At 57.5% G+C, this 19,635-nt stretch overlaps 2 protein-coding genes across 2 annotated transcripts; one reads left to right on the forward strand and one right to left on the reverse strand.

The window, feature by feature from the left end:
• Nucleotides 1-336: 336 nt before the first annotated feature.
• On the reverse strand, nt 337-3,538 carry LOC119111657 (UPF0687 protein C20orf27). The gene is made up of 2 exons (XM_037235464.1): nt 3,421-3,538; nt 337-1,059 (listed from the first exon to the last, which is right to left on the reverse strand). Exon 2 carries the CDS (start codon nt 991-993, stop codon nt 337-339), a length of 657 nt encoding a protein of 218 aa, XP_037091359.1. The 5' UTR covers nt 994-1,059; nt 3,421-3,538.
• A 1,153-nt stretch (nt 3,539-4,691) lies between these two features.
• On the forward strand, nt 4,692-19,529 carry LOC119111658 (monocarboxylate transporter 13). The gene is made up of 8 exons (XM_037235465.1): nt 4,692-5,390; nt 6,950-7,147; nt 7,879-8,005; nt 10,079-10,258; nt 10,718-10,828; nt 10,946-11,061; nt 11,119-11,207; nt 18,828-19,529. The coding sequence occupies exons 1-8, from the start codon at nt 4,856-4,858 to the stop codon at nt 19,389-19,391; spliced, it is 1,920 nt and encodes a 639-aa protein (XP_037091360.1). The 5' UTR covers nt 4,692-4,855; the 3' UTR covers nt 19,392-19,529.
• Nucleotides 19,530-19,635: the final 106 nt, after the last annotated feature.

Consider the following 19,635-nt stretch of genomic DNA (forward strand, 5'->3'; position numbering starts at 1 on the left):
AAAATAGTCACTATAGGCGCCCTGGTGTGACAGATAACGTCAAGATTACGCCGACAGCAGCCAGCACGAGGCGGACAGCCGGACCATGTCCTCACAACTAGTTCCGAGCCCACCCCGCTGTCACAGCCGGCTCGGAGCCTTCCTGACATCACAACCGGCTTCGAGCCCTCCCTGCCGTCACAGCCGGCTCTAAGCCCTTCCCCCCCCCCCCCCCCCCATTGTCACAGCCGGCTCCGAGCCTTCCCGCCGTCACAGCCGGCTCCGAGCCCACCCTGCCGTCACAGCTGACTCCGAACCTTATCAGTGTCCGATAACGACGGCTAAACGTTGCGCTTTTTAATGCGTGACGCTAAGCCGGATTCTTATCGATGGTTGGGTGATGGGTTGCGGTGCGATACTGAGCGATTGTGATGCAATTTTCCAAGCGAAAGATGCGAGACGGTAGGCCAGTTCCAACGAATAAATGGACGACAGGATCTGATGACAGGACAAGGTAGTTAAAGCACCGACACGCACCGGTCCCAGCACCCATCCCAGATCGCCATTATCTCGCCCACACCGGTTAGCGCAACCCGCCTGCACGCCGACAGGTTGCTCACCTAGCACGCGAGCATTGAGCTCCAGCGTCACCGACTGGCCACTGTCGTCCGCCTTGGAAAGCACCAGCTTCTCCCTGAGCAGCTTCTCCTTGTGAACGATCACCTGCAGTGTCAGCTCGGTGCCGTCGCCGAGGGGCCGCATCTGCTGCACGCGCCAGTGCAGGCTGGGTATATCGGCCGGCAGCCAGTCATGGCAGTGCACAGGCACGCGGCACGTGATCCGGTACTGGTGCATCGCCTTGAGGAAGCCGGCGTGGATGCCGATCTTGCCGGCAGCCGGCACCACGTCCACCTTGTGCACGGGCGCGAGCGCGTCACCGTCCTCGCCCGACTCGCTGAAGTGGACGTGGTGCTCGGCGCGTTCTGCCGAGCGTTGCCTGCCAGTCACCTCCATGCTGCTGCCTGCGGCCGCCGCGCGTGACTGAGCCCTCCGCCCTACGCGCCAGACACGCCGGAACACCTGCCGGCGGGAGAGCAGCCGTCACCCTACTACGGCGACATCTATGGGGACGCGCGTCGACTCAGTCGCCGGCGACGCCTGGCGGGCGAGTGCGAACTGGGAAGCCCGCAAATGACGTCAGACACCAGCGGGGATTTGCGAACTGCCAGGACCGGGCTAACGTTCGGGCACTGACAGCTATCAAGGCAGGGAATCCAGACCATTGCCAGCAGGCAATCATGCCACATGCTGGCCATGACGTGACTCGGTGATATATAACAGGAATTTAATGAACTTTGAAAAGCAAGTGCAACAATGAAATGAAATTCCATTTTGTGTCAATGGCACAGTTACCTTCATTCTTCTCCAAGTTTGGGGTGCCAATAATGTAGTGGTTAATGGGTCTGCATGAACCAATGTATGCCTGGGATACCAGAGGCACAGGGTTTGATTCCTTGTGATGCCCATCCTCCCTACCAGGGTAAGAGGCAGCCGAATGTGTTGTAAAGCCCCCATGACAACAACAATCCAAATTTGGTTGAGGTCCGGTAGCTGTTTCCTGACATAAATGTTTTATACCTTCAACTGACTTTACATTAGGAACTTACCCTTCCACTTTTGCCATCAAACTATACCATTGACTTGGAAGGAATGACATGATTGATGGTAGGGGTCAGGGCTCTCAAAACAAGCACTGGTTAGCTTGAGTTCTGATCCCAGATACCCATCTATTCATAACAGTTGGATGAAATCTTAAAAAGATTATAGAAAATATGCAGCCCAGGAGAACAAGACTCACCATGTATGGAGACAATTACTGCAATACAGTGCATTCTTGAAAAGGCAACAAAGCATTAGGTCCAAAAATACTTTCAACCCACAGATAGCCTGGAACTTATCAAGGTTCTGCTGATGAATAATTATAATGCATCATTAGAGAGGTGCATTCAGACCTTTTTAAGCATTAACACATGGTCCTGAATGCAGATGGCCGCTCAGGGGTCAACTGGCATTGCCATTTCACTGTTTTTGTTGAGATTTCTGTCAGTGACTTTGCAGTCACTGGATCCTGCTCATGTATCTGTGCCAGCTTTATCCTGAGCATGTCTTGTTTGACCACCATAGGTCAGCAAAAGGATCTTGTTTGCCCAATGCTGAACTACACAGTCTACCAAATGCCCCCTATATAGTAAACCATGCCTTGCACATATTAAGCCCTCCTAGTGACTGTTTGTACAATCTATGGACACAAAATTAGGTTAGGTTATAACACAGTCAAGATTAAAGGAAAGTCACCTGTATATGATAGATGTCCTATAACATATTGTACACCACTGCAATGAGTCTGTTAACAGGCTCATACTACCTACACAGTGTGAAATGAGTTCTTTCTCACACCTCTATTACAGATAAAACACTTCAGGTTTGTTACTGGATATGAAATGCATAGCAATAGCAAACTGTAATTGGTTTTATTTAGATAAATCTGGGTCAAATAAAACACAGAAAATATATGTGGGTCTTAAATCAATTAATCAATCATTCAGAATTGATTTAAGAACCAACCACACTAGCTGTGAATTATGCTTGATTTAAACCCCTAGCTTAAGGTGATTCTGAATCAAATCTCATTTGATTCTTGTGGAATGAATCAGCTGAATGAACATTGCAGCAGTAGGAAGTGCTCCAAAGGTAGGTGTCCTGTCTGTGATAAGAAGACTGGCAAGCTGAGTCTTAGAGAAATAAATGATAATATGACTGACAATATGCTTTTGTGATTGTTGGGAGCCTGCATGGAGCAAATGCCACCCATCCTAATGCATAACATAAGGCAGGAGTACAAAGCTTTATCCTGGTTAAACAAAGGGAGCAAGGCACATGACAATGAGCAGCCAAATGTTTCATGGACGTTCATACTATTTTATGAAATCCTCATCCTAGATGTTTACAATTTATGGAGAACCTAGTGTTTCAGAGAATGTAAATAAATTCTTCATACACAAACACAGCCATATAAATACATGCTATTCATACTGTGGTGTAAATAATTTACAGATGATCCCCAACTTTTCACAGTGCTGTATCTAAATATGGGGATCCGAAATCCTGTCTTGTGATGGAAAGGCAAGGCTTGATTCAAATCATGTTGCTTCAAATTATAAATGAGGCCCCCCCCCCCTACCTAAATGGAAATCAGAGAGGGTCACAAACAATTTGTTTGCACCGAGAACTAACTCCAACCACTAACTGAAGCCTGATTCGAATCTTGATTCGACTCCCAATAAGAGTAGAGCCGCTCTGATTCATGAGGAATTGGATCAAGCCCAATATTCAACTAATTGTTGCGGCAAAACACAAACTGTCCACACACTATAACCTCACCTAAATGCTTCTAAAAGCAGGCCGCCACACTCAGCCTCACCGTTCCACCGCGGCTGCCACAATATTTTACAAATTCGCCGGTAATCTAGTTGGAGCGCAGCCAAATCGCGATCTTTTGTTGTCTGATACCGATAGGTAAGGGATGGTGGCGCGTTGTAGACATAAGTGATTGTCAGGGAGTTGAAGTATCTTATAAATAGTAAGACTTTATATTAATGTGATCAGCAAAAGTAGCTTACAAAAACCGGGAAAAATCACTTACTTTAGTTGAAAAAAAGTTTTGGTCAGACTCCCACAAAAAAGCCGGTATGCTCAAACACAACATATGCTAAGAACCAAGGCGATCTAACGCTGCGAACCGAAGATTGCGGGCACACTTCTTCCACTCCCTAGCAGAAGCCAGGCGCCAGTGGAGGGGGTTGATGGACGGGGGAGTGGGCCAGTGAGTGTTGGAATGCAAGGTAGGGTGTGCGGTTCTAGCATTCGATGCGATTTCTCAAATCGTTGTCCAAGGGTGGCGTGATTGTGCTGTCCTTTTGTTGATCGTACCTGCGTCAATTATGCACAGCTGTAACGATCGCCATCAGACTACAGCCCAACGGTCGATTGGTGCCAAACAAAACAGTCCCGCGCAGAGTAGCTCGTTGGTCTTATTTTGTGACAGTTTGAAGCTTTTTAAATATTTTTGCGCACTCAGCTTGCGAAAGAAGACCATGAGCATGCAATGCAAGTCATTTCGCGACTGCATACCAAATTTGATCTGTGGTGCTGCGATGAGGTGCAACATTTTCCTTGCCCTTAATGAATGTGGACCAGCCTCATATTGGTTGCCCAGCCGTGCCCAATGACCGATAAAGGGATGTTGCCCTTTCGCCAGATGTCAGCGAGAGGCATTGCGCTTGTCCATAATGAAGACGAATCTGTCGCTGAGGCCCAGTCCCCCTCGGCTGTGGGGTGGCCCGAGAAACTGGCCAACGGAACGCCTCCGCGTGATTCAGGCCACTGGCACACGCCTGATTCTTCTGAGGCATCCGCGCACGAAGACGTGCGGCGATCCACTTCGGAGCGGTGCAACCCTGTCGATGGTGATGGCACAAGCTGGGACAAGGCAGACGGGGCCGACGGCCAATCATCCGTCACATCAAGCTTGTCTCAAGTCACCATGGGGCCCTCAGAACCCTGCTGCAGCGCAGGCTGTTCCTCGTCTAACGGCTGGTCCGGGACATTACCGGCTCTGGGGTCAGCAGAACTCGAGTGCCGCGCTTGCGGGGCAGGCTTCCACTCACGTGACGGGGTCAGTTCCTCATCCCCCCGACCCGGCGCAGAGTGCTCTTGTAGATCGGACAGGGCGGACCAGTGCTCAGCGGTTGGCATCGAGCGCTCGGGCGACGTGCGACCGTCAGACGCTGTCATTGGCGGCGGCAGTGACGACACCATGCGGGCACCTTGCCATCCTCTGGACGCCAGGAGGGTCGCAAGCACAAACCCTGCGAGCACGACCACGCCCCCTACCCGTGATATAAGTCCTTTGGAGGGCATTGGAACGGAGTTCGCGGAAGTTGCCGCTCTCACTTGCCCTTTTACGCTTAATCTGTGTATACCGGAAGACGATGGGACGGAGCCTACACGCTTGACGCTCCCAGACGCTCGGTTGGCGCTGGAGCTCTCCCCGAGGGAGGACGCCGCTGCGGAGATCTCGCGTGATCCACAGCTGAAGCTCGGCCTGTCGCCATCGGAGGGGCAGGCTCAGCTGGTCAGTATTGGGGCCGTCTCGGCGTCCGTCCGGCCCAAGCGGAGAAGCCCGGCACCGGCTGGGGCCACGCCGAGCGAGCCGACTTCACTGAGCGAGCTCGGTCGCCTGGACGTGAACGTCAGCTCGTCGCTGGTGCGACGGCCTCGGTTCCTCGTGCGGCCCGCGCTGAACACCTGCCAACTCAAGTACGCGCTGGACGAGACCGCTTACCGGGCAGGTGAGGAGACGTCCTCAGTGTTGGGGGTCGGCGGTGACTGCTCTGGCCGGGGATGCAGAGATGCCGATCAGCCCATCAGCTGTGGGGATGGCCTGCAGTACATTTGGACACGAAGCGGTTCAAATGACAGTTCGGTGGCGTATCTTGACCTGGTTATACTGTAAAAATAGCATCTAGGAAGGGATTAAGAGCATTTTGTGCCGTATGCTCTAGACCAAAAGAGCTATTGGATGATGTTGATCGATATTTCCAAAGAGATCTGTCCACGGGTGCAGCCACCAAGCGACTGGTTTTCTCAAAATAGAGAATGATCGTTTGGTAACGTTGTTTAACCATAACCTCCTAGTAAACTGGAGGTTGGTTTTTTCCATATGAGAACTCCTAGCTTATGGCGCCTTAACATTACGAGTCCAGGGCCTCTTGCCTGCACGACTTGCAAACGTATCAAAGCGTTGCTCGGACTCCTTTTCCAAACGGTCACTCTGGTTAATGCACAGTCATCAGCTTTTACCGTCCATGTTGGCTTACATTGTCTACAATGTCCTTTCAGAGGATTAGGCAGTTCAGTTTCACTTTTTGTGTGGGTACATCCTGGCAGTGTACACGAATTTTTGCAGCCTCTCGTCTGCACGTATTAGGTCAGCCGATCTGCACAAAATCGTCTTTTTGCGTTTCGGACCACCATGAACAAGCGAAGAATGACAGCTATTTTCGTCGATCACAGCCGATCCATTTACAAATATTTTGTCTTCGAATTACAGGTCTTCCAAACTGTTACCGAAAAATGCAATTGCATGTCGTCTTTACACAGAAAATCATTCTTCAGCAAGATAACAATTTCGGAATCAACTTAAAAAAATTGGACACATGGACGCTACTTAAAGTAGCCAAAATCCGGGGAAAATCAGGACTGGGAGAGGGGGCAGACCAGGTCACCTTTATCGGTTCAGCCCCAAATCGGTTTTAGGCAATCCTGACTAGAATGGCGGTCGCTTGCAGTACTGTCGTGGAAAGCTGTTGATTCAACAAATAAGATTTGCCATGAGTTTTAGTTATTCGATTGAGTCCCTTGGCCCTAATTTCGCATCACCATTGCTAATTGTGTGTTTTTAACCACGTCTTTGAAATGCTGGTGTAGAACATACTAAGCCGTGTAAAACACGTTTCAGACCTTACCATCTATTGCAAAAAGTATATACGTGTGGAGAGAGCGACACAGAACATGACAAGCTCACATGCTTCTGACAGCCCTTCAGTTACACTTTGACGACGTGGTGTGACGCATTCAAAGCGGCTGCCTTGTATTAGGACACCATTTGTATTGATATTTACAATTGTTTTATTTGTTTTATTTGTCACTTGTAACTCATGCTCTCTAATAGGTGGATCGGATCACGACCTGGCCGCCATCGCTAAATCCAGTGAAAGTCGAGCCGGTTTGCGCAACAGACCATGGCGGGGGTGTTGTCGGACGAAGAATGCTCTGCTGTTCAGCTGACTGCCCGATGCGAGCTGGGAAGCGCATCCCTGCCGTTCTGATGCGAGCGCTCTGCCTCCAGAGACGACGCGGCTGGCGCCGCCGGACGGGGGCTGGGGCTGGGTCGTCCTGGCCGGCAGCATGACCATCAACATCCTCATTCCGGGATTCATCAAATCCTTCGGCGTGCTCTTCGATGACGTGTGCGCGCAGTTTGACGTCACGCCAGCGACCGCGGCGTGGATCCCCGCCCTTTCCTTCTTCATGTACAACTTTATGGGTGAGCATGACCACTGGGTCGAGTTCAGTTCAGCATTGCGACGAGCACTGCGGCTCAGCGCGGCTTATCCCGATGCTGAGCTGCAGTGCGGCGCATGCCGTCTTGCCGGCTCGGCTGGTGGCCGCTCATGTGTCCGGAGGCGGCTGAGGTCGCGGCGCGTGCTCCCCGGCCACCGATCTGGCGGCCTCAGTGCGGTGTGTGCGGGCCTTGTGGCTGCGGTGGTGGTGGGTGTACGGGCCCTGTGACCGCGGTGGTGGCGGGTGTACGGGCCCTGTGGCTGCGGTGGTGGCGGGTGTACAGGCCCTGTGGCTGCGGTGGTGACAGGTGTACGGGCCCTGTGGCTGCGGTGGTGGCGGGTGTACGGGTCCTGTGGCTGCGGTGGCGGCGGGTGCATGTGCTGTCCAGCTGCCGCTCCCGGCCACTGAGCGTGTGGTCCTTGAGGCGCCATCAGTCGCCTATGACGACCGCCCTCGTGGGCACGGTCCGATCGATGGCTCGGGTCCGAGCGTCTCCGGCCGGCAACAGAACGGGTGGCCCGGCCCGGCCGACCCGGGCCAGCGGCAGCTCCACTCCCCCGCGGGCCATGGCTCCACCTTGTGGCAGGGGACGAGCACCTCACGACGGCTGGGCGGCGGAGGCGCGGCCCAGATACCCTAGAGCTAGGCATCATGCATGTTGCTACCGTCGTCAATGTCACTGACGTGCCACTGCCGCTGCCTCTGCCGCTGCAGGTCTGGTGGGAGGCGCTCTCTGTCAGAAGTACTCGTGCCGCGTGACCAGCACGCTCGGCGGCCTGCTGGCATCGGCCGGCCTCCTGGTCAGCTACTGTGCCGACCACATCTACTATCTTTACCTGGGGTCAGTTCTCTCCAACCGATCAGGTCCAGCCTAACTAGGCTGTTCGGGGTGAAGCCGAACGCGCCGCCCACGGTTTTTCATTGTTTCGCAAGTTTGCCAGGATTCCAGTATGTGTTGTATTCGGCCATGCCTGAACTACTCATGCAACTGACCGACGGATCAAAGAGAAAAGCATGCCTTGTTGGTTGAGAAGTGGAAGAATAGGTGGGTGATAACGGCCTTCATGTCGGCCTGTTAATGCGTATGCATTAATGTGCACGTCCCGCATCGTGGCACAGGCAACATTGATGCATTAGCGTGTCTGAATTTTACGAGTGGAACCCCCAATGGTATGATCAACTTACGCCTTACGAGTGGTCATAAATCAACCCAACCGAAAGAGCACGAAACTGAGCCAACCCCGTAGCTCAGTCGGTGAAGCGTCGAACACTGGTCACCGTACAGCGGACATGGGGCTTCGGCGTCCCAGAAACTGTGTTTTGGAAACTGTCCGGTACGTGCTCAGGACGGGTCTGACGGGCTCAGATCTGCGCTCAGGACGGGTCTGACGGCCTCAGGTCCGCGCTCAGGATGGGTCTGACGGGCCCAGGTCCGCGCTCAGGACGGGTCTGACGGGCTCAGGTCCGCGCTCAGGATGGGTCTGACGGGCTCCGGTCTGCGCTCAGGATGGGTATGACAGGCTCCGGTCTGCACTCAGGATGGGTCTGACGGACTCCGGTCTGCGCTCAAGATGGGTCTGACGGGCTCCGGTCTGCGCTCAGGATGGGTCTGACGGGCTCCGGTCTGCGCTCAGGATGGGTCTGACGGGCTCAGGTCCGTGCTCAGGACGAGTCTGACGGGCTCCGGTCTGCACTCAGGATGGGTCTGACGGGCTCCGGTCTGCGCTCACGATGGGTCTGACGGGCTCCGGTCTGCGCTCAGGATGGGTCTGACGGGCTCCGGTCTGCGCTCAGGACGGGTCCGTCGGGCTCAGGTCCGTGCTCAGGACGAGTCTGACGGGCTCCGGTCTGCGCTCAGGACGGGTCTGACGGGCTCTGGGCCGCACTCAGGACGGGTCTGACGGGCTCTGGGCCGCACTCAGGATAGGTCTGACGGGCTCTGGTCTGCACTCAGGACGAGTCTGACGGGCTCCGGTCTGCACTCAGGATGGGTCTGACGGGCTCTGGGCCGCACTCAGGATGGGTCTGACGGGCTCAGGTCTGCACTCAGGACGAGTCTGACGGGCTCCGGTCTGCGCTCACGATGGGTCTGACGGGCTCCGGTCTGCGCTCAGGATGGGTCTGAGGGGCTCAGGTCCGTGCTCAGGACGAGTCTGACGGGCTCAGGTCCGCGCTCAGGACGGGTCTGACGGGCTCCGGTCTGCGCTCAGGATGGGTCTGACGGGCTCTGGTCTGCGCTCACGATGGGTCTGACGGGCTCCGGTCTGCACTCAGGATGGGTCTGACGGGCTCTGGGCCGCACTCAGGATAGGTCTGACGGGCTCTGGTCTGCACTCAGGACGAGTCTGACGGGCTCCGGTCTGCACTCAGGATGGGTCTGACGGGCTCTGGGCCGCACTCAGGATGGGTCTGACGGGCTCTGGGCCGCACTCAGGATGGGTCTGACGGGCTCAGGTCTGCACTCAGGACGAGTCTGACGGGCTCTGGTCTGCACTCAGGACGGGTCTGACGGGCTCTGGGCCGCACTCAGGACGGGTCTGACGGGCTCTGGGCCGCACTCAGGATAGGTCTGACGGGCTCCGGTCTGCACTCAGGACGAGTCTGACGGGCTCCGGTCTGCACTCAGGATGGGTCTGACGGGCTCTGGGCCGCACTCAGGATGGGTCTGACGGGCTCAGGTCTGCACTCAGGACGAGTCTGACGGGCTCCGGTCTGCGCTCACGATGGGTCTGACGGGCTCCGGTCTGCGCTCAGGATGGGTCTGAGGGGCTCAGGTCCGTGCTCAGGACGAGTCTGACGGGCTCAGGTCCGCGCTCAGGACGGGTCTGACGGGCTCCGGTCTGCGCTCAGGATGGGTCTGACGGGCTCTGGTCTGCGCTCACGATGGGTCTGACGGGCTCCGGTCTGCGCTCAGGATGGGTCTGATGGGCGGCTGCGGCGGCTGTTTCGCCTACTCGTCCGGTGTCTTGGTGGTGGGCAGCTACTTCGAGCGTCGCCGCGGCCTGGCCAACGGACTATGCGTCTCGGGCAGTGCTCTGGGCGCGATGATCTTCCCGCCGGCGCTGGATCTTCTATTGGAGCACTCTGGCTTCAGGTGGGACGCCCTGGCGACATTGGCTGCTCCTCTAGCTGACGGATGACGCTGTGACGTCACTGGGGCCCAGCCGCGGTGGGGTCCTGGGTGTTCGCGCGTGTGCTTCTTCCCAGTTACGTCTGTTTCTCACGAGCGGCATTTTCCTTCACGTCCATTGGTCCATTGGCGCCTGCCTGCCATCGATGCTGGTCACTTCCTCCCAATCGCACTAGCCTTGTCACAGTAGCTGCAGTTTCTCTCGCCGTGATACCACCATGTTTTGTCAATATAACATCAAGGCACTAGACGCTATAAGCGTCGACTTTCTCCGCAGTGACGAGAACGCTGACCCTGTAGGCGCCTGTCTTGTCGCTGCTGACGCCAGCTGTGACTGCAGTGACGCCCGCTCAGAGCCCCCTCCCCCCGTCACCCCGTTCACGCCAGCCCTGATCGCAGTGACACCATTTCTCCTGCCGCCAGTGACGCCATGCTGTTGCTGTGCGCCGTACTGCTGCATGTGGTGCCCTGCGCCGCCCTCTACCAGCCTGTGGAGTGGCACATGGTGCGCGTGTCGGCGGTGGCCGACGAGGCGCCGGCGCCGCCGGTGCCCGGGCCGAGGCCGGGGACGCTGCTGGCCTCGCGCTCGGCTACGCCGCTGCCGGCGCCGCGAGCCTCGCTGGTACTCGCCTCGCCGGCCGGCACGCCCAGCTCCCGCGGCTCGGTGCACTCGCTCTGCTACCTGAGCACGGTGCTGCATGGCAGCTCGCTGGCCGTCTCGCAGAAGGAGGGCTCGCACCAGATCATCGAGGCGGCCATCCGACGGCGCACGGCCAGCGTGTGCTCGCCGCAGGAGCGGGCGCCGCCACCGCCGCCGCCGGCAGCGGCCCAGCCACGCCGCCCGCTCATCGAGCTGACGCTGCTCTGCAACCCCGTCTTCCTGCTGATCATCACCTCCAGCGCCCTGTTCCAGGTCAGAGCACGCGTGAGACGCCCGCCCAGCTGCCGGTGGCCAGTTGGCACAGCGGAATCGTGGCTTCTTATCACCGTCCGATTGCCGCGTGTCTCTGTTCTGGCTAGCATTGCAGGAAAGGAACGCATTTCTGATGCTTCCTTTGTAGCCTTGATGTGTTGCACGCCGTATTGATTTGGACGCGTTCACATTGGCAATACGCCGTAGTCGGGATTACTTGCGGAGGTTCACGAGAACTTCGCTTTATGTTCACGCCACAACGAAATAGTATGAAGCGATGATCCATAACAAGGGTCAGTTCTGTGGTAACGTTTAACGTCAGTTACCTTTCGGCCTCTAAAATGCGTGCTAGACTGACGATACTAGTCTCGAATCTGCACGTTCATGCGACTACATTCGGATGCCAGCTACGGTGGACCATTACTCACCTCCGCATGGTATGCCCTTGGCTGTTGTTGCATGACGCGTTAATGAACACCGGCTAAGTGTCCTTCCGCGGCTTGCTTAAGCTCAGAGGAGCCGATGAAAGGGACCGTAAGGGGTGCCTTTTGCAATGGGCCCTAGTGTACGTGCACATGAGAGTCTGGCGCTCCAAACAATTCTTGGCTGGTGGGCGGTTGGATCCGATTTGCTCGCGCGCGATCTGTTTGGCTGGATCAGGGGGGGGGGGGGGGTCGCCGACTCAACAGCGTGGAACGGTCGGCCAGTGAGGAAGTTGAGTGGGTCGCGTGAGGCTCCGCTGGGGATTCTGGGGTCAATAGATGATACGCCGTTCCTCCCGTCAAAATGCTAATAATTGGTGATATCGGACTGCGTCGCAGCGCGCCGGCGACGCTGCTGCCTGCCCTACGAACAGAGCATCTTCGTTGTTGTTTTGTTTTAGTTTCAGCCGCGCGAGCTATTCGGCGCCTCAACACCGCGCCACTGCTCAGCTGTGTATTTCCATAGACATAAATGAAGATGGCATCTGTTGAGATGTTATGCTTGACACATACCTTGATGCAGCACAACCTAGATATGCCTTTTCTTTAACAATTATTTGTACTATAACAGCAATGCACTTCGGATGTCATGTCATGTCATTGGGGCTTTACGACGCACTCAGCTGCTGAGGCTATATGGCGTCGCCTGCCTCTCACCCTGGCAGGAAGGGCGGGCACCGCGGGGAATCGAACCCCGTACCCCCGGTTTCCCAGACGCGCAGTGGTTAACGCAGACGCGTTAACCACTGCGTTAGCGCAGACGCGTCAACCACTACACTACCCAGTGCACTTCGGATGATGTGATGCAATCACATCAACATACTTGCGACGTTAGTGTGCTGTGTGGAGAGCTAAGCGACACCGTGTTCCGTTTCCCGGCGGGCGCGTCCCACCAGAACTAGGCGACAGTCTTGTTGATGCCCTTGGGGAAGCACATTGCGCAGCTCAATGCACAGCCGCCACAAAGTCTTCTCATCTTGATACAGCTTGATGTCTTCTGCTGTCGCAGCACTTCAGCGTAGCTGGGTGAGCGGGACGGTACCACCGCTGACGAGACTGCGACCGATTTGGGATTGTCGGCCGCCGGTATGGGCGGCGAACAGTGCGGTCCGGCGGCTGCTGTCGCACTGTCCTCGGCGGTGCGAGGACGGCGATCGCCCTAGTATCTCGACTTTGCCGAGCGGGGTGGGCTGGGCGCCGGCGTGTCGCCGCGCTGACGGTCGCGCCGGGGGTCGGCGCTGCGCTGCCGGCCGGACTCACGAGTCTCGAGCGCGCCGTGCCGGAGCGTCAGCGTGGTGAACACGGAGCACGCCTGGGCGTCTGGCGACGTGGCGCCGCTGACACGCCGCCGCGGCCGGTGGCGCGGCTTCTGCGGCCCAGCGGCGGCGGCGGCGGCGGCGGTGCGCGCCCACTTCTGCGCCGGCGGGCGCCCCAGGCGGCGCACCAAAGCCTTGAGCGCCGCCTGCAGCAGCGCGATGGCGGTGAAGACGGAGTAGCCGAGCAGCAGGCCGAGCATGCCGCCCACGTCGGCCACCAGGTCGGCTCCAGTCAGCGCTGGCCGCTCCTCCACCATCATCATATCCACCGTGTCGAAGTAGACGCTGACGTACCAGTCGGCCTGCCGGCAGGGGCGGACACCGGTTAGCGAACGGTGCCAGCTCTCTCTGGCGCTCGGTCAGCTCAGGCAACGCCCAGCGGACACTGAATGAGACACTGGCGCAGTGGTGAAGCGCATTGACGTGCGCGGAGAGTTGGTGCAGTGAGCGCGAAATCGTCTGCATGCGATTTCGCGTCATGTGAGCTAAGCTACAAGTATCGTTGTGTTGTGGCTCCGTAGTATCAGTCTCGAGCCGTTCGGGTAGTGCTCAATTGAAAGTGCGGTGGTGGGGAGCACGTGAGTTGTAATTGAAGCTGAAAACGTGCTGACTGGGCGTAAGCCGCCATGCTCCAGAACAGCATGCAGAACAGCAGAACTTCAGAACAGCAGAAAACGTCCGCAAGAACTGCAGGATATGGGTGGTCTGTCAGTCAAACTGCGTGCGGTGAAAGCTGCCGCTCACTGGCCGAGCCACGAGCAGGCTGTCGGCGGTGCTTACCGAACCGGGCCCTGGAGCCGTGCCAGCCCCGGTCGGCGCGGCACTCACATCCCACTGGACGGGGTCGCGGGTGGTGACCCGCGTGACGGACGGGATCAGCTGGCGACAGGCGCGCCGGCAGCCAGTGGCCGCCGCCGGCTGGAAGCTTCGCACGAACCGGTCGTATTGTGCCGGCGAGCGGCAGGCCGGCAGCTGCGCCTCGGCCGTGCCCGGCGCCTCCAGGAAGTGCGGCAGGCAGCCGGCGGCAGCGGCCGCCGCGCGCACGCGCGCCTGCTCCTGGCAGTGGTGGCGGCCGGCGCTGGACGGCGCGCACGGCCGATGGCGCCGGCCCAGGTAGCGGAACTGCTTCCACGTGACAGACAGCGCCACGCTGCGCTCGCCGGGCGGCGCCCAGAACACCTGCACCGGGCTGTTCTTGTTCTGCTTGGTGCCGCCGTGTATGAGCTGATTGTGCGGCAGCGGCACGAAGTGCACCACCAGCCAGGGCCCGGTGAAGCCGCGCCGACGCCACCCGGACAGGTCCAGTCTCTCGGCCGACGGCAGCGTCTTGTTGGCGTCGAACGTGACGCACGACACCTCCGACATGAGCATGCCCGGCAGCAGGTACGTCAGCGAGATGTTGAAGTCGTCGAACGGGCTGGTGGCGTTGAAGCTGCCCTCCTCGGCAAGCAGCTCCACCGAACGGACCATGTCGGCCAGCGGCAGCGACGAGGCGGCCAGGTACTGGCGCAGCGTGCCGTTGGCCGGCCAGAGCGGGTCCTTGGACGGCGGCAGGTACTGGCTGCGCTCGCGCGCCGCGCACACGCTGACCAGCGGCATGTTCTCGGCGGGCTGGTACGACACCAGCGACGTCGTCTTGTCGGAGAGAAACTCCAGCGTCTTCCAATAGGTGAGACTTAACAGGAAGCAGACGCAGGCGGCCCGCGCCATGACGCAGGTCACGCAGATGAGGATGTTGAGCGGTCCTTGGGACGTCATACTGCGACCTAGTCGATGCGTGCAGTGCCGCCCTCTGCCCGCCGGTGGCCGCGAGCTCAGACTGGGACGCCGCGCCGCGGCAGACCGGCGCCCCGGGTCGTCAGGTTTAGGTCGATGATTTCACAGATCGGTCGCTGTTGATGGCGTATTTGTCACATCGAGTGACAGGCGCCAGGGGTCGCCGACCTATGCGAACCCATGTCGTCTTCGCATTTATAGAATCGAAAGTCAAGCGGTCTGTAGGACAATGGATGTTTGGCTCTTACTTTGTTGTGATTAGCATGGTGCTTACTTTGTTGTGATTAGCATGGTGCTTACTTCGTTGACCAGTTTAATGTCCCCGGAAGACGGGTCTGTTAAGATGTTTCTAAAATGTTTCTGGAATTTCCATTTCTGATATGTACCGCTGCACAATTTTGCCATATCTTGAGGTAGAAGGCGAAAGTAGCAAACTGCCTGTTGAGCATACGCTTACTTTGCGACCTGTTCGGCGTTCATTTCCGGTCGCATTGCGAGAAGGGCTTTACGTCATGCTCTGGCACCACAGCCGTATGCAGACTGGGTAGTACAGATGTAGCCGTACAGTGGTTTACGTTTAAGAGTCGTCGGTCGGTGACGCATCCGTCGACGACGTCAGGTTGGATACCCCTGCGCATCCACTGCTTTGCATGATCCCAGGGCAATTTTGTTCCGCTGGACCATTATCCAGCGATAATGAATTAATCAAGCAAATTGTAAGTAGGTAATTGAGCACCTCTACAGCTAATTGTTCCGAAAGGTTGATTCATCAGGTAAGTGTGGGCTGGAAATTGTTTGTTCGTCGCGATCTGAGGCATGTCGCAAGTTAGGTCTATTTTTCTTTCTCTTGCCGACATGATTTGCGAAGGGAGGCCTGAAGACCTGACTTCGTTAACACGCTCTGTCACGTGACAATGACAGCAGCGCATGGACGTCACCGGTGGGCGGTGGCAAGCTGGATGCCCTTGAATAGTACTAACGTACTAACTGACGTACTAGCTGACGTACTAATCTGCCCATGGGCAGATTAGTACGTCAGTGGCTGGGTCACTTGACGGCACCTTCTTAACATTTGGTGTGCTGAGTGCTGCACAGGCAGGGCATAAACGCACAAGGAACGGCAGTAGATATCGGACTTTGTTTTACCGAGGTACAGACTAACTGGTAAACTGACAAACACAGTAAATTACATTTTGCTTTGTTCAAGTAGAATTAAACAGTCGAAGCAGGAATTTGGTGCCTATTTTTTTCGCCTCGATAAGAATGCAGCTATATCCTGCGTGGGATCCGGGACGACAGGATGCGTGTCAGCTGCTTGCAGCGAGCTGCTCTGGTGTCCGGCGGCCGACATGACTCGCTAGGCGGGCGCTGCGCTCCCCGTGCCTCGGCAAGCCCCACCGGCTGCATCACCCGGTCAGAACGGCATCACTTGGCTGTCGTTGGTACGCTGCCCGTACATAACACGAACGGGGCACGTGGCTGCGCAAAGATGGCATATCATTCGTGGTGGCAGAAGTTCAACACATTCGTATGTATGTCAGTTATTCACGAGTTACTGCATGTGTTCGTGTACGATCGCACTCGCTCAATGTTTGTCATTTAAATGAATATGTAAATGGCAGACATTAGGCGCAAGTAGCCTCATGGGCTCCAAACGGTTAAGCTGAAGAGGCTTACCCTTTCACGGAAGCACAGTATTTTGGTCATTATATCGCCACCGTGAACTTAAGCATCATTGATCGACTTAATCAGACACTAATGCGAACAAATGGTCAGAGGGTCCATCATATGGCAGCCGACGGGTAACACTCCAGGGGGGGGGGGGATAAGTGCTGGCTCACAATCCGGAGAGTAAGTACTGGCTCACGGCCCGGGGGAGCGGGTTAAGTGCTGGCCCACGGCCCGTTTCCTGAGTGACCGCTCGAATGGGCCATGTTCAAACCTGCCTGGCGCCGTGTCTCAGGCAGTCACATCGGTCAGCAGAATCGGCAGAATTCACACGGGCTCTCCCTATGCGCGGTGTTGTGGGTGGCCCCGGCCAACTCCCATTCACACGGGTCTCTCACTGCAGTTTGAGGCACACTAAGCCGAGCCTCTGCCTGCTCCTCACGGGGTCCTCACGGGCCATGGAGCCGGCTCTGCCTGCCCCCCACGGGGTCCTCACGGACCATGGAGCCGGCTCTGCCTGCTCCCCACGGGGCCCACACGGGCCATGGAGCCGGCTCTGCCTGCCCCCCACGGGGCCCACACGGGCCATGGAACCGGCTTTGCCTGCCACCCACCGGGTCCACACGGGCCATGGAGCCGGCTTTGCCTGCCCCCCCCACGGGGTCCATACGGGCCATGGAGCCGGCTCTGCCTGCCCCTCAACGAGTTCACACGGGCCATGGAGCCGGCTCTGCCTGCCACCCACGGGGTCCACACGGGCCATGGAGCTGGCTCTGCCTGCCCCTCAACGGGTCCACACGGGCCATGGAGCCGGCTCTGCCTGTCCCCCACGGGGTCCACACGGGCCATGGAGCCAGCTCTGCCTGCCCCTCACGGAGTCCACACGGGTCATGGAGCCGGCTTTGCCTGTCCCTCAACGGGTCCACACGGACCATGGAGCCGGCTCTGCCTGCTCCTTGCAGGGTCTACAAGGGTCATGGAGCCACCGGTGCGCTGGCGGTACTTGTCTACGCAACCCCGTGGTACAACCATTTACCCACCTGAGGAACAGCCTGGCAGTGACTGGTAAGGCCCGACAAAAGGGGTGGACTAATATTGTTATGTAACAGTGGGCAAGCGGGCCAACTATTTTCGGCACAAAACCCCATTCCCGCGGATTCCTGCGGGGCAAAAACACGCAGCAGAGCACACACGCAGCACCTGGTGATTCTCCTCCCGATTCATGTTCGGCGCTTGCATTTCAGGATGTCCGTTCAACTTCAAGTACGCGCATGGCATTCCCACGCTTGTATGGCGGGACACAGCTCACCATTAAGTGTGGCAGGCATCATGAACTGTAGTGAGGTGAGCGAGGTAAGACAACGCCAGAAAAAGTCGAGAGACTCGCACAGCTCATCTAGTGAGAGTCTGCTCGCTTCCGGATTTGACGAGGTTATGAGCTTGATCAGGCAAGAAAATGTTACACATCGCGAAACAATTTTGACCGAGACCAGGAAAGAGTTATTGCTGGCCGTAAAAGATACGGAAACGAAGCTAGAGGCTGTCGAGGCCAGACTAGAACAGAAAGCAGTGGACCCAGAAACGTATGTACCCGAAAAAGATGACCTGGTGAAAAAAACTCAACGACCAAGTGATCACCTCAAAGCAAGTCATTATGATCATGCAAGCTGAAGCAGAGCTCAGAGAAATGCAGTGGGAGTCGACCTCTGCATGCCGTCATTACCGGTGTCGATTTTCCGTCGTGACCGTCTGCCTCGGTCCTTGTGGGGCCGGGCTGCCAGCTGGGGGTGTGGCCAACTGTCCCGCCCTGCCATCTGGCGGAGTCTACAGCTGGCCGTCTCGCGCGCTCCCACGGCCGGCGGGCGGCGGATGTTGCTCCGCGGTGGTTGCCGCTGTGGCCCACGGGGCAGTCCCGTGGTGGGAGGTGGCGTTGTCACGATCCAAGACGGTGTGTATGTCATTGTGTGATTGTTCGAACACAAAACAAGAAGAAATGTAAACGTTGGGATGTTCGAAAATCAACAAAATGTGATCAGCAAAAAAACGAAAAATATTTTCGCGGATCGATCCCTACGGAGCAAAAACACAACAGAACACACACAGAGCACGTGGTGATTCACCGCCCGATTCATGTTCCGTGCTTGCATTTCAAGATGCCTGTTCAGCTTCAGGTATGCGCATGGCATTCCCACGCTTACATGGCGGAACACACCTCACTGTAAATTTTAGTCATCTCTTCGCGGTGAGCGAATTAGTAGAAAGTGGCAGTAACAGTATAGCAGCCATTCTGAACCGTGCGTCTGCAACTCGTTAGCCACTCCCTTGTTGCTGCGGCTGTCCGTCTGGCCAGTCGCTGACCGTCCGTGAACGCTCTACAGGTGTCCGTCTCGAACCTGCTGGTCATCTTGCCGTCCTACACGACGCACCTGGGCTACAGCCGGCAGCAGGCGTCGCTGCTGCTGTCGGTGTTCGCCGGCAGCGACCTGGCGGGCCGCATCAGCGGCGCGGCGCTCTCCGACCTGGAGCTGGTGCCGCGCCGCTGCTTCCTGCTGGGCTCGTACCTGCTGAGCGGCGCGGCACTGGCCGCCCTGCCGGCCGCCGCCACCGCCCTCTACGCCGCCGCCGCGCTGGCCGTGGCGCTGGCCGGCCTCGGCACCGGCGTCGTCATGGGCATTTACTCGGTGATGCTGATCGAGTACCTGGGTCTGGAGCGGCTGGGCTCCACGTACGGGCTGAGCGTGTGCCTGGGCGGGCTGACGCTGCTGGCCGGGCCGCCGCTGGTGGGTCTGCTGCGCCAGGCGGCGGCGAGTCCGCACCTCGTCATCTACCTGCTGGCGGCGCTGCCCTTCCTGGCCGCCGCTGTCTGGCTGCTCATGCCGCAGGCGCAGGAACACATGCGCCGGCGCGAGACGGCTGAGCGCGCCGAGCCGGTGGCCGTGTAACATCGGCAGGCGGCCGCCGGGCGGGGCTTGGCGATGGCCGTCGGGACCACGGTCGGCTGCCGTCGTCCAGCAGGCCATTTGGTTGATCAACGGATATCGAAGAGTGGTTATGTTAGATGCCTGACAACCACCCTGCGGGGATGTGCGTGGTGATGGCAGATGGCGCTACATACCCGTGCCATGGGCTCTGTGCCGAGTCATGCTGCATTGTCGTCGGTGCTGCCGGGGGAACGGAGTCACGTGG

Source organism: Pollicipes pollicipes, unplaced genomic scaffold (genome assembly GCF_011947565.3).
Source record: "Pollicipes pollicipes isolate AB1234 unplaced genomic scaffold, Ppol_2.1 Scaffold_7261;HRSCAF=8764_pilon_pilon_pilon, whole genome shotgun sequence".
NCBI classification, from domain to species: Eukaryota; Metazoa; Arthropoda; class Thecostraca; order Pollicipedomorpha; family Pollicipedidae; genus Pollicipes; species Pollicipes pollicipes.